This window comes from Miscanthus floridulus, chromosome 11 (genome assembly GCF_019320115.1).
Source record: "Miscanthus floridulus cultivar M001 chromosome 11, ASM1932011v1, whole genome shotgun sequence".
Taxonomy (NCBI): Eukaryota; Viridiplantae; Streptophyta; class Magnoliopsida; order Poales; family Poaceae; genus Miscanthus; species Miscanthus floridulus.
Genome location: NC_089590.1, coordinates 76,729,323 through 76,743,713, shown reverse-complemented (window position 1 = coordinate 76,743,713; position 14,391 = coordinate 76,729,323). Strand labels below are relative to the sequence as shown.

General features: G+C 52.9%; 1 protein-coding gene across 2 annotated transcripts; it reads right to left on the bottom strand.

Moving 5' to 3' along the window:
* Positions 1 to 971: 971 nt before the first annotated feature.
* On the bottom strand, positions 972 to 11,580 carry LOC136493761 (protein TRIGALACTOSYLDIACYLGLYCEROL 1, chloroplastic-like). Of its 2 annotated transcripts, XM_066489911.1 has the most exons (2): positions 10,594 to 11,580; positions 972 to 1,202 (listed from the first exon to the last, which is right to left on the bottom strand). In XM_066489911.1, the coding sequence occupies exons 1-2, from the start codon at positions 11,483 to 11,485 to the stop codon at positions 1,195 to 1,197; spliced, it is 900 nt and encodes a 299-aa protein (XP_066346008.1). In that variant the 5' UTR covers positions 11,486 to 11,580; the 3' UTR covers positions 972 to 1,194. The 2 variants fall into 2 exon arrangements, with proteins under 2 accessions (XP_066346008.1, XP_066346007.1); XM_066489910.1 differs by lacking the exon at positions 972 to 1,202 and having other exon boundaries at positions 9,965 to 11,580.
* Positions 11,581 to 14,391: the final 2,811 nt, after the last annotated feature.

The following is a 14,391-nucleotide window of genomic DNA, read 5'->3' as shown; positions in this document are numbered from 1 at the left end:
AGTAACACCATGGGACAAATGAATGAATAAAAATGGGCGTACTCAGTGCAGAGAGCTCCGCTCTATGCGGGGTCTGGGGAAGGGTGTCATGGCAAGCCTTACCCTCGCCCGTGTAATGCGAGGAGGACCGCGACTCGAACCCGGGACCTTCCAGTCACAGGCGGTAAGACTCTACCGCTTGCACTAGGCCCCGCCCTTCGGACAAATGAATGAATATGCACGATAAACCAAAGTATGGTTGCAATAAAAAAGAATGTGAGGCAATAATAATCAATAATAAATGAACCTATAATATAATGGACATTGTTGCTAGTTTTCAAGTGTACATGTAAGTAGAAAAATGGAATAATCATGAGGTCGGTTCATGAGTAATGCCACAATTCATTGTGGATAATCCTCAGCCACATCGATGCATCTTAAAATACTGAGAGCTTTACTAATGCAACATTGCCAATGTGCTATGCAGCCAAGGCATGTTACCAAGAAAACATATTATCTGAATCAATCGGGAGTTTTTTTTTAAGGGGTGGGGTGTGTGTTGGGGGGGGGGGGGGGCATTTTCAGGAACTCAGGATAAAAGATTGGACAGGTACAGACGGCAGTGGCGGAGCGTGAATCAAAGTTAAGGAGGGGTCAATTATACTGTAGCATCATTGAACTACCCCTTGAGAGCAGCTAGTTGTTCTGCTGCAAGTGTATTATTTATTACTGGCACGGATATACTCATATTATTACTACTGTATCTCTACTATTGTATGGCTAACTTACTTGCTCGGATAGTCCCTGCAGCTTAGCAGTAGCTAGCATGGCGGAGCTTGCACATCCGCAGCATATATCCTCATTTTTTTTACAGAGCAGGGAGGGGGGGGGGGGGCGGAGCCCTCTATGGCCATTACGTGGCTCCGCCGTTGACAGACGGCATATAAATAAACAAGAACATCTTGAGATGTTTTGTGTTTGAGTGCAGATAAGTACACTAAGGCTCAGGTTCATATTGCAATAACAAACAAAAAGTATGTGTGGAAAAGTATGTGTGGCACGACCTTCCAACAGTTGGGCTCATTGCAGGTATACTGTTCTCGTTGTGCACATGAGCATGCTTGCGGGGCGCGCGCTGACATCAAGAAAGGTCGTGCCACAATTCTCATAGCTGCAGAGGAAGATGATCTCGGGTCGGTTGAGGCTTGGGGGCTTCTACATCTCTGCACACAGGTAAGGAAAGTGTTAGACTGCTATATTATGGGCTATTAGCATTGCTATATGGGTTGTTACGCCATGGGCTTGGGCTGTAGGCGCCCCTTGGAGTTTTATGGTAGATGATCTTGGTTTATGCAAGGATCATCGTTAATTGGGTGTTTCTATAAACCCTTGAGAATCCTTGCCTATATATTGTACTCATTTTGGTACCTCTATAATTAATCTACTGAGTTTTCCCGAGCCATCTCTTCTTTCATGGTATCACGAGTCTGGGTATTCCCTATTCTACCTCCGCTGCCCTAGCGTGCCCTCCCCTCGACTGCGCTCCTCCCCAGCGCGCCCTCCCCCTCGGCTGCGCTCCTCCCACCCATCTGCGTCGGCTTCCCTGCTGCGATGCCTGGGACTCCTCCCCCCCTCTCCCAAATCGGCAGCCGCCGCCGCCAAGGCTGCCGTCCCCGCGGTTTCTAGCCTGGACTCCGATGCCCAGGCCAAGGCTGTTGCCGATGCGGATGCCGCTGCGCGCCTGTGCACAGCCAATCGGAAGGCTGAGCGCGATGCCGCCCTTGCGCGCGCCACCGCAGCTGAGAAGGAAGCCCAGGCTGCTGCTTTGGAGCGCGACGCAGCTGCCGCCCGCGCTCGCGATGCCCTGGCACGCGCCGAGCAGGAACGCGCTGCCGCTGGCGCTCTCGCGGACGGGGATGATGAGGACGACCCTCTCCGATCACGCCTCCGACCACAACGACAACACGATCTGCATCAAGCCCCTCCTTCTGCAAGAGGCTGCTGCAATCGCCAACCTCCACTCCCAGGTTGTTGCGGTCCAGAACATCCGCAATCTTGTCACGGTTGTTCTCGACCTCAACGCCGACAATTTCAATCGGTGGCACGATCAGTTCCTCCTCATCGTTGGGAAGTATTCCCTTCAACACCATGTCCTGCAGGACTTATCGGCGCCTGGTTTCCCTGACTGGCAGCGCATGGATTGCGTTGTCAAGTCATGGATCCTCTGCACCATCTCCGACGACCTCGCCGCGACGATCTCAGCGCGTAACTCCACTGCCCGCGACACTTGGCGCACCGTGGAGTCCCAGTTCTTCAATAACTGCGAGACACGCGCCCTCCTCCTCGACGCCAAGCTCCGCAACTTCGTTCAAGGTGATCTGTCCATCACCGATTACTGCAAGGAGCTCAAGCGCATGGCGGACATGCTTGGTGACTTAGGTGAAGTCGTCACCGACCGCACCCTCGTCCTCAACCTCATTCGCGGTCTGAATGAGCGCTTCAAGACCGTCGGCATGCATCTCCGGCGAGGGCGCCCCTTCCCCATGTTCCTGGACACGAAGGCTGACCTCCTGGAGGAGCTGACGATGGAGAACACGTCGTCGTCTCAATCGACAACGCTCGCCGCTTCCACCACTACGTCAGCCCCGTCGCGTCCCCCTGTTGTCAAGCAGCCTGTAGCCTCCAGCGCAGGCTCTGGGGGTGGCTCTGCTCCCTCCAAGAACCGCCGTGGAAAACACGGTGGCCGGCGCGATGGCACTGGACCACAGCCCGTGGGGCGGGGCCATCCAAATGTGGCCTAGACCACAGCCTGGGCAGCGGCCTCCACTTGTGTCACTGCCTAGCACCCCTCAGCACGCTCTGCTAGCCCAGTAGACTCTTCAACAGCATGTTGTGCCTGCCCCGGTCATGGAGAACACCGGGTCTTGGACTACACCACCCCCTGGCTACTACCAACAGCACGCTGGACTTCCTACATGGGATCAGCCATCTCTGGCCTCGACATTCAGCACCATGACGCTGCAGCAGCCACAAAACAACAATGACTGGTACTTCGATTCAGGTGTCACATGTCCTCACATTCCGATTCGCTTTCACATACTGCTTCTTCGTGGTATCCTACTCCATCGTCCATTGTTGTCGCTAACGGATCCTTACTCCCCGTTACATCCACTGGCTCTACAGTTATTTCACCGTCTTTCAGCCTTAATAATGTGCTGGTTTCCCCACAACTTATTAAGAACCTAATTTCTGTTTGCCAGTTTACTATCGATAACAATTGTTCTGTTGAGTTTGACCCGACTAGGTGTTCTGTGAAGGATCTTCCGTCTCAGAACATGATCGTCAGGTGCAATAGCTCTGAACCGTTGTACCCTCTTGGCTGCCAGCTGCTCAGTCCTTGGTCGCCGCCACCGAGTCTTCACTTTGGCATCGCCGCCTCGGTCATCCTGGACACGAGGCCCTCTCCAAGCTTGCATCGAGTCTTCCTACTTGTCATCATGATACTATTACTGTTTGTCATGCATGTCAATTAGGTCGTCATGTGCGTCTTCCATTTCATTTGTCAACTTCTCGAGCGTCCAATAAATTTGATCTGATACATTGTGATCTGTGGACATCACCTGTTCTTAGTGTCTCGGGCTATAAATATTACTTGGCTATTCTTGATGATTGTTCACATAGATGTTTCCTCTGAAGTTGAAATCTGACGCTTTTCCGACAATCGCTCACTTTTTTGCCCTTGTGTCCACTCCGTTCGGCACCACCATCAAGGCAATTCAGTGCGACAACGGTCGTGAGTTTGACAACTCCAGTTCCTGCACGTTCTTCCTTACTCATGGTGTTCGCCTCCGCATGTCGTGCCCATACACTTCCTCCCAGAACGGTAAGGCCGAGCGTATCATTCGTTCCATTAACAATATGATTCGCTCCCTACTGTTCTAGGCTTCTCTACCACCCTCATTCTGGGTCGAAGCTATGCAGACAACAACATATCTCATTAACATCTTGCCCACCAAAACGCTGAGCTCATCCACCCCGCACTTCGCCCTCTTCGGCACAGCGCCCTCCTATGATCACCTACGTGTTTTTTGCTACATTTGTTATCCCAACTTGTCTGCCACAGCTCCCCACAAACTTTCCCCTCGATCCACCTTGTGTGTCTTCCTGGGATATTCAGCTCATCATAAAGGATACCGCTGCCTTGATCTCTATTCCAATAGAGTTATCATCTCTCGTCACGTCGTCTTTGACGAGTCAGCATTCCCTTATGATGAGCGTGCCTCCACTCTATCCCCGACAGACTGATTTTTTGGACATTACTGACTATGTGTCGGCTCCCATCGGACTAGCACATAAGTTTCTATCTGCAGGCACTGGTCCTTCGACACTTGCACAGCCACGTGCGGCGGCGGCTGACACCGATGATGACTTGGCTGGTTCAGCAGCGCTTGATGCGCTCCCAGCCAGTCCACCAGTTGCGCCTGCCCCCTTGCCCGCACAGCCACGTGCGGCCCCTGCCTTGCCTTCGCCCGTACAGCCACGTGCGGCTACAATGTCACCATCGCCTGCACGGCCACGTGCGGCACCGACTTCTTCGACCTCGCCGTCACCTACAGCTTTGGCCGAGCCGCGCGGACCTCCGCCCGATTTCCCGCCGCTGCCCGTCTTCCCGGTGTTCGCAGTCCGTCACGTCTACATGCGCCGGGAGCGCCCAGCTGCTGTCCGACCACCTACTGAGCACCCAGCTGCTGTTCAGTCAGCTGCTGCCCCTACACCGCACCGGGAGAGCCCAGCTGTTGTCCGGCCAGCTGCTGAGCGCCCAGCTGTTGTTCAGTCAGCTGCTGCACCTACGCCACTGCCTAAGGGTGATGTTGCTGTCCCCCTAGTGATCAACCAGCACCCCATGGCCACGCGCGCGAAGACCGGCTTCTGAATTCCTGCTCTCTATCATGCTACGCCACTGTCCAAGACCTTCCGCAGCGCACTCGCCGATCCAAATTGGCGTGCTGCTATGGAGGAAGAACATGCTGCTCTTCTCCAAAACCACACATGGGATCTTGTTCCCCACCCCCTTCGGGCTAATGTGGCCATCGGGAAGTGGATTTTCAAGCACAAGTTCAACGCCGACGAGTCACTTGAGCGGTACAAGGCACGCTGGGTCCTTCGTGGCTTCACTCAGCGGCCTGGCGTGGATTTTTCAGAGACTTTCAGTCCAGTTGTGAAGCCTACCATAGTTCGCACCGTGCTTTCTCTGGCCCTGTCTCACCAGTGGCTCGTGCAGCAGCTCGATGTCAAGAATGCCTTCCTACATGGCATCTTGTCAGAGACAGTGTATTGTGTACAACCATCTGGTTTTGAGGATCCCACCCGCTCGGACTTCGTGTGTCAGCTCAACAAGTCCTTGTATGGGTTGAAGCAGGCTCCTAGCGCTTGGTATAGTCGGTTCGCCACTTTTCTGTTGTCTCTCGGGTTTGTCGAAGCCAAGTCAGACACCTCGCTCTTCGTCTACAGGCGCGGCTCAGATATTGCCTATCTCCTCCTATACATGGATGACATCGTTCTCATAGCCTCCTCCTCGGGTCTCCTTCGACGGATCATTTCGGCCCTCCAACAGGAGTTCTCAATGAAGGATCTTGGCAAACTGCATCACTTTCTCGGTATGCATGTTCAGCAGTGTGGTGACGGTCTCTTCCTTTCACAGCGGCAGTATATGATGGATATCTTGGACCGTGCTGGGATGGGTGAGTGTAAGCCGTGCTCTACTCCAGTCGACACAAACCCCAAGGTTGTAGCTGCCGATGGTTCTCCTGTGGCTGATGCAACAGATTATCAAAGTCTTGCTGGCGCATTACAGTATCTGACCTCCACATGGCCTGACATCGCCTATGTTGTCCAGCAAGTCTGCCTTCACATGCATGACCCACGAGAACCACACTTGGCAGCACTCAAGCGCATCCTTCGCTATGTTCGGGGCACTCTCCACTTGGGTCTACTATTGCGGCCATCTCCTACCACTGATCTTGTGGTCTACACTGACGCTGATTGGGTTGGTTGCCCTGACACGCGCAAGTCCACCTCGGGCTATGCTGTGTTCCTCGGTGATAATCTCATCTCCTGGTCCTCCAAGCGTCAGAATACAGTCTCCAGATCCAGTGCTGAAGCTGAGTACCACGCGGTGGCCAATGGTGTTGCTGAGGCCTCTTGGCTATGTCAACTCCTGCTCGAGCTCCATGCCCCCTGTCGGTGTTTCGTACAAGCACCGACAAGTAAATTTATAGTGATGCGCGTTAGGCCCGGATGGTGCGCTAAAAGACACAAGATTTATACTGGTTCGAGCCGAATGTCCCTATGTCCAGTCTGTTGCTGCTCGTGTTATTAGCACCAAAAATAGTTCATAGTAGGGGGTACAAACGGTCGAGAGAGGGACTGGTCCCAAGTCTCTGATGGAAGGGTCAAAAGGATGCCAAGAGCTTGGTAGCAGCTTGACTGTGTGTGACATGTGTTGTGTTGTCAAAAGTCCGTGCCCTTGTTGGAGGAAGCACATCCCCTTTTATAGATGAAGGGGACGGCCTTACAAGCGAGAGGACAATGTTCATGTCTACCAAGCCTTGTTGTCCATTCCGGCGGGTGTGAGAGAATGGTAAGCGCCTACAATACTGTTAATGCCACTGTAGAATGTCAGGATGGCTACAAAGTACTGCTCCGCGCAGGGTATGGACTCTGGTATAGTGGTTTTGACTTATGAGCCTTGTCCAGCCTTGCTCCGCACGCCTTCTAGTTCCTATGAGTCCCTGTCGGAGAGACGCGGGGTCGGGGTCCGAAGTAGTGCTGTGGACAAGGCCTTCTGATCGGAGAGGGCGTCCGGAGGCTAAAGCGAGTGCTCCGATCTGGTGGACCCGAGGGGTCGTGAAGCGGGCGCCGCTCCCTTGGGACCATAACGTGGTGACAACACATCCGTCATTTGTGGAGGATGCGAGTCCTTTCCTGGACCGTAGTGATTGTCGTATGTCTACGTCGGGTTCCGTGTCCGAGGGCTGAAGGCGGCGCCTACAACTCTGTAGGGCAAAGAGCACGCGCCCGCAACACTATTCAGGCTCTGCTACGTCTGGAAGGGTCTAAAGCACCCATCCCGTCGTTCCCTGGCAGTACTTTTCCTACTGGGGCGTAGGGTATGGTCCTCGAAGCCGCGGTTGACCCGAACGTCTTGTCCTACTCTGTACCTATCGTCATGAGGGGGCGGGGAGAGGTTGACAGGCGAGACAAAACCAGTCCTTGGACATCGGGTGAGGCGAGGTCCATCCTCGGACGTCGGGCGAGGCGGAGTCTAGCCTTTATCCCTCGAGCGAGACCGAGCCCAGCCCTCGGGGGTCGGGCGAGGCAGAGTCTATCCCCAAGCCCTCGGGCGAGGCGGAGCTGGCCCTTATCCCTCGGGTGAGACTGAGCCCAGCCCTCGGGGGTCGGGCGAGGCGGAGTCTAGCCCTTAGCCCTCGGGCGAGGCAGAGCTGGCGCAAGGGCGTCGGGCGAGGTGGAACCAAACTCCCGTCATTCGGGCAAGGAAAGCAGCGACGTCCTTGTCTGTCCGGGAGTTTTTAACGTTCGATGGTTATTGGTTCCACCTCCTGGGGTACCCCGGTGTTAGGTCCCCGACACCCCCCTTCGGTGAGCTACTTTGGTCTATTGTGACAACATTAGCGCCGTCTACATGTCTTCCAACCCGGTTCAGCATCAGCGCACCAAGCACATCGAGATTGACCTCCATTTTGTTCGGGAGAAGGTTGCCACTGGTAATGTTCATGTCCTGCATGTGCCAACCTCATCCCAATATGCGGACATCTTCACCAAAGGTCTTCCATCTTCGGTCTTCACAGAGTTCAGGTCCAGCCTGAAAGTGCGCGGTGGCGACGATCAGACTGCGGGGGCGGTTAAACTGCTATATTATGGGCTATTAGCATTGCTATATGGGCTGTTACGGCCTGGGCTTGGGCTGTAGGCGCCCCTTGGGGTTTTATGGTAGATGATCTTGGTTTAGGCAAGGATCACCGTTGATTGGGTGTTTCTATAAACCCTTGACAATCCTTGCCTATATATTGTACTCATTTTGGTACCTCCATAATCAATCTACTGAGTTTTCCCGAGCCATCTCTTCTTTCAGAAAGGAGTTCTGGATTGTAATCACCAGCTAGCTGTAGACTATCACAAATCATCACATGGTGCACTATGTTAAAATAACAGAGATCAGCTCACAAACTTGTTTTTCATCTACAGAGGTAAAGCTCCCTTGTAAATATTTATTAAGATCCAAGAGGTATAAAGTTGAGGTACATATAAATACAGATAAGAATAAAGAAAAGCTATCAGCTTCTTTCATATCAGAGGTCTCTTTTAATTTAAAGTTTAAACTAATACCGACAGGCAACACTTGTACTAATACCATAGCAATGTGAAGAAAATTCACCAAAACTTCTGGTCAAAATTTCTTCAATGGATAAATAACTTCCAAAGTATGTTAGCATCAAAGTATTTGCATCATAATCTCACTGACCAAAACTGGGTTGCAACCAAAACACTTATCAAATCATGGAACAATGGAACACTAGAAGTACATGGCCATTTCATATTAAGTTGGACCAAAACAGGACAGCCGAGATGGAAAATGTGCAGGTGCGACACCTACTAAGCCATTTCATTAAGTTCAATGCAGTTGGTAATCATTCCACATTTCTTGCGCTATCATGTCTCTCAAATTGTTAGAGCCAAGAAGATCGCAACTCATTTCGAAATTTGAATAATATTCATTGCTAGTTCTGCACCGTCAAAATTAGAGTAACATAAAAAAAAATACAGAGCATCTATCTGAGAAAAAAAATTGCAGAGAAGCAAGGAGAAGGAGCCTCTGAATCTGTTGTCAATGTGAACATCAACAGTAGTCTACACAGGTTACGCAGCACCACTGCACGAGCAAGACCACTCCTCTCCACCTCTTCTCTCCTCTCCACACTTCAATCCAATGAAAATAGCAAGCATGAATAAGCATGCGTACGACATGCCGACATGGTCAGGGCGACAGCACCTATTACTGCTTCCACCAGTCATTAGATCTACACCGAACCAGGAAGCACTGGTGAAAGGGGAGAGGGAGTATAGTCCATGGAGGCCGTCAGCATGCACACGGTACAAGGACAAGATACAAATCAAGAACTGCAAGAAAACCCTAAGGAAACGATGAAGAGCACGATGCGATTAACTGCGAGGAGGTGGCTTCCAGAAGGAGTGGACGCTGGACGCGAGAGCCAGGTCGCCGTCGCTCTGTCGCGTCTACGTTGCCCTGCCGCCACCCTACCACCGCGTCGCCGCCACTGCGTACCATCACCCAGGCGCTCGCCTCCGCAGCCTCTCCCCGTGCAACGAGGATTTCACCCACACCACTGGAGGCCAGGCTTCGTTCCCAGGCCGGGGTGAGGGGAAAAGGTCAGGGTAGGCCGGGTTACAACCCACGCCGAGCTTAACTGAACACTCGTTATCTTGCTGACCATGGGGTGATCCATGTAACCACGCCGAGCTTAACGCTCATTATCTTGCTGACCATGGGGTGATCCATTCCAGGCTGGGATGATCCATGGGGTTGGGCGCCGACCCCGGCTGTTCCCGGCCCAAACGAACAAAGGCTCAAGATGAAGTATCTAATCATCTAGGATGTTGCCCTAACAAGCTTTTTCTGCTACCGTATTTTCTAGAGTTTCTAACAAACTATTGCAATTTTGTTCATCCACAGACGCTGAAAGCTGAAGATGCAAGATTATGTGCAATTGCAGGAAAGCGATATTATTAAAATAGGAGAATATGAGCTTCCCTTGTGTATATGTTGCAATTGCAATAAACAATATGATTTCAATGTTGTTTTCTGAATCTGAAAGCAGCAGACCTCTCAAGCAATTTATATTTACACATTGCTGTCTAAGCAGATTGTACCAACATTTTCTTTGTACTTATATTAGCATCATATGTTACACTGATTCAATTGGACCAATAGCTTTATGAATAAGGTTATACATGAATCACTGGCAAGTAATTGAGCAACAGTTTAGAGCAAGTATAATAGCGGGCTGTAAGCCGACTAAATGCTGAGGTGGAGAAGAGAAGGAAGGGGAGAGAGTAGAAGCGGGCTATAAGCTTACAGCCGGCTTGGGTCCAAGAACCAAGAAAGTCTGTGAGAGAGACAAGTGGACCATATATTAACTGTAAAGAGCTAACTACTATATGAGTGGGCTGAGAGAAGGCTGGAACCTTATTAGCCTTGCTCTTAGTACAACAAAGGTAGAACACTCTAAATGATTTCTCGTAGGTATCAAGGGAAAAAAAATGATACATGTCACCTGGACGGCGGCAGATGTTGCAATATTCACCTATTGGAATCCAGTGCACCATTCTTGTTAATGTACAAGACTATGATATGCTATCTCCTAGAAAGCAAAAATTTCCTCTGCAACGACCCACCTCAACCCATTGCATACTTGAGCGAATCACCAGCACCCTGGAAGAACAGGCACGAGAGAGCAAAGTCTGCAACGAAGATTCCAACCAAGGAAACAACCACGGCAGATGTTGTAGACTCACCAACGCCCTTGGCTCCTCCATGGGTTGTTACCCCCCAGGCACAGCTCACCACCGCGATAATGGCACCAAACACTTGAGATTTCAGCAAGGAGCTGATCAAGTCCCATGGCCGCAGCGCCCTGCGCGCCGACTCCAAAATGATGCTGACGCTGATGCCAAAGACAGAATCGGCCAGGAACGCCGAGGACGCGAGGCCGAGCACGAAGCTGATCAGTGTCAAGACCGGGAGCGCAAGCACGCAGGCGAGCACGCGAGGGACCACGAGGTAGTCGACGGGGTGGGTGCCGAGGACGCGCAAGGTGTCGGTCTGCTCCGACACCTGCATGGTGCCGAGCTCGGCGGCGAACGCGGAGCCGACGCGGCCGGCGGCGACGACGGCCGTGACGACCGGCGAGAGCTCGCGCGCGAGTGCGAGGGCGAGGACGCCGCCGACGGACCGGTGGAGGCCGAGGCGGGTGAACTCGCGCACGAACTGGATGGTGAAGGCCATGCCCACGAAGGCCGCGGTGAGGAGCGCGACCCCCGCGCTCCCGGGCCCCACCCGGCGGAGCTGGGCCAGGAGGTTGCGGCGGTGCACGCGGCCCGTGAGGACGCGGTGGAAGACCTGGCCCGCGAGGAGCAGCGCCGAGAGCCCCCGCCAGATCGCGCGCGGCGGGGACCAGTTGGAGAAAAGGGAAGGCGGGGCCGCGGGGGCGGGCGAAGGGGCCGAAGGGGACGGTGGGGGAGGAGAGCTGTTGCTGGCGGTGGTGGGCGTGAGGGACAGGCGCGGGACGGGCAGGCGGCGGCGGGACGGGTGTAGGCGGAGGAAGTATGATTTGGGGCTGGATTGGTGGAGGAGCGGGTGTGTCGTGGCAGACGTGGGGCGGAGGAGGAGCGCGGCGGCGGAAGACATGGCACAGCGGTGGTCGGAGATCGGCTCGGCGGTGGGTGGGGAAAGAGATGGGGAACGGGCGAACGGTGTGGTGGACTGGTGCGCGGAGGAGGGGACATCTAACTATTTGCCGCTCTTACGGTAGCTGCCTCTCCGTTTGCCAACTTTATCGTGTCAATTACAAAATTACCCGACAAAACAGTAACCAGACTAATATTTTACCATTTTCGCTGACGTGTCATGCCATATCAGCACACCAGCGTGGAACTTGACGTCCCCGTCTGCCCAGCTAAACGGCGCTGGCAGCTCCCGTCAGTCCCCACTGCCTTTCAGTTCCACTTCCACCAGCCTTTCAGTTACCTCTGATGGTCACAGTACCCTAGCTCCTAAAATCACACCATCTTACTGGTAACTATGCAAGTATGCAGCTGCACACAACTTGGCCAAATTTCCATGAGGACAACTGAGCAGTAAACAACATGGTGACAGGGGTGCACAGATCAAGTATCTACAGCTTGGACTTTTTCCATTGATTCAGCTTTCCTGTGGGTGATCCTCACATGTTTGTACTCTGGAATAGTTTTCCTGTCCTACAAACTCGCAGAACATGGGATAGTTGCTCATCTGTACAACATACACGCTGAGGATCCTAACAAATGAACCTGCAAATAAATGTGTCATGCGCTGGCCCTCTAGCTTTTTGAACTGATTCTTGACCATATCCTCTCTTAGCTTGTGATCCTTTCTATTTATGTACTAGAAAACTAGAAACTTCCTACCAAGTTTTGTCACACATAATTAGCAAAAAATATCTAGAATACTGAGTGAGCGTCCTCGATCCAAAAGCTTGTTTGCAGATGGCGCCCCAAAGGAATTAGTTGTGGACATACAGATCACATGCCCGTGTGCTAGGCCAACATATATACTACTATGGGTTTGCAGGTTCGGTAATTGCGCTCACAGAAAAGTTGTTAGGATGCATGTCAGTAATTAATTTTCAATGTTTGAAAGAAGTACAGTAGTTGCCAAGAAGCAACAAAAACGGAAGCTCACTTAGCAGCTTGGGCAACAGCAGGAAAAAATAGGAAAGTTGGTAGCAGCAGAGTCACCCCTCTGGGACTTTTTCCCCTCTAAACATGCAAATGCAAGCACAGAGACAGAGGTTTGCCTTAGTTTGGCACGGGGTAAACTCAGCAGCAAACAACACAGGGAGAACGGGGGTTGAACTGAAGAGACGAATTCTGCGTTGGCGCGACGGGAAACTCGATCCTGAAAGCAGAGCAAACAGCGAGCGGGCTCACCTGGGCAGCCGACGTGGAGGGCACGAGGCTGGCCCCCGAGGTGCGGGAGCTGAAGCGATTGGACGGCACGGTGAGCTGCTCGTAGAGCGCCATCTTGTTCCTTGGCGGAGCCCGCGGGCCGCCGCCCTTGCCTGCGTGGCTGACGTGGAGCCGCGGGAACAGCGGGCCCATCACCTTCCCCAGCTCCTCCTTGCCGCCTCCCCTCGTCATGCCCAGCCCAGGAGCCAGGAGGAGCAGGCCGTATCAGTCAAGCAGCCAGCTCGTGGTCGTGGCGCAGCAAAAGATCCCCCGAATCCTTAGCGGCAGCTTCGTTTCAGCCACCACGTTCCAGTGTCAGGGCCGGCAACGAGGGAGGCCCGGGTGCAGGCACTTAGCTGCTGCCTCGGCGGCCATGGCGGCTGCTGGTGGAAGTGGAACTGAAAGGCCATGGCGCCGTTGGTCAGCGGAGACGGAGGCATTAACTTCACGCTGGCGCGCTGATATGGCATGACACGTCAACGAAAATGGCAAAATATTAGTTTGGTTACTGTTTTCTCGGGTAATTTCGTAATTGACAAGATAAAATTAGCAAACGAAGAGGCAGCCACCGTAAGAATGGCAAATAGTTAGATATGCCGCGGAGGAGGGATTCTCGTATAGCAGGCTTTGGGCCACGAGCCCACGAGGGAGGCTCTAGTGGCCGGACAACCAGGCTGCTGTGTGGAACGTCCGCTTGCTTTATCATGGGCCCGAGAGCAGCCCGCCAGGCGCCAGCAGCCGTCCACTTCGTACGGGCCGTGCACACATGCAGGCGCCACCCGAAGCACGCGCGCTGCCGCGACCGAGATCTCACGCTCACGGCGGGCCGCCGGCGTACGAGTACGACCATCGGATCAGATGCGAGAAATTAATGGCTTGGGCTTCCCTCGCCATCGCCGCGTCGCGTCGTCTGTATAGATCACGGCGTCTCCCACCCCCCACATGATTCACAACCTGCAATTGCCAGTTACGCAGCTTGAGTTGTAAGACATCAACGCGAATGGCAACTAAGGCCTCTGGCTTTTCAAAAATGGCTCCGGCTCTGACTTTTCTGAAGGAGCAGCTTATCTGGAGGAGCTGAAGCTGTTCTGAAAAACATTTGGCAAAACGGCTCATTCGAACTAGACGACGTGAACCCACAGTAAAAAGCCACGCGAAGCTCGTTTTTAAGGCTTCTCCTACACAGGCAAAAAATAGCTCCGGCTCTTGACCGGCTCCCCATTTCAGAGCCGTTTCCAAAACAGACGTTTGACACAGCTCCTGCAGAGCCGAAGCTGAAGCCCCTGCAGAGGCTCTAATTTTGGCTGCACTGCGCTCGAGCTAGAGTCTCTTTCACCACTGAACGCCCTGCGTTTCACTTTTCGCGTCACTGAAAGTGAAACCAAACCAAAGCAGCTGTACAAAAGGCATCTAGTAGGCTTCAGAATTAAGAGTACCACTCCTTGGTTTCATGCTTGTACGTAAGATTAGTAGGTACTGTGGTCCAGTACTAGTGTACTAGTACATGATAGCCTGTGCAGTGCACTACAGTGCACAAACCGCTCTTTCCTGCTCAGACTTTAGTTTGCAACCTGAAACTCTTGGTAGAGTCTAGAAGACCACGACCGA

What these genes read in the sequence shown, in the direction of transcription:
- LOC136493761 (XM_066489910.1), bottom strand. Translation starts at nt 11,485, where the DNA reads ATGTCTTCCGCCGCCGCGCTCCTCCTCCGCCCCACGTCTGCCACGACA.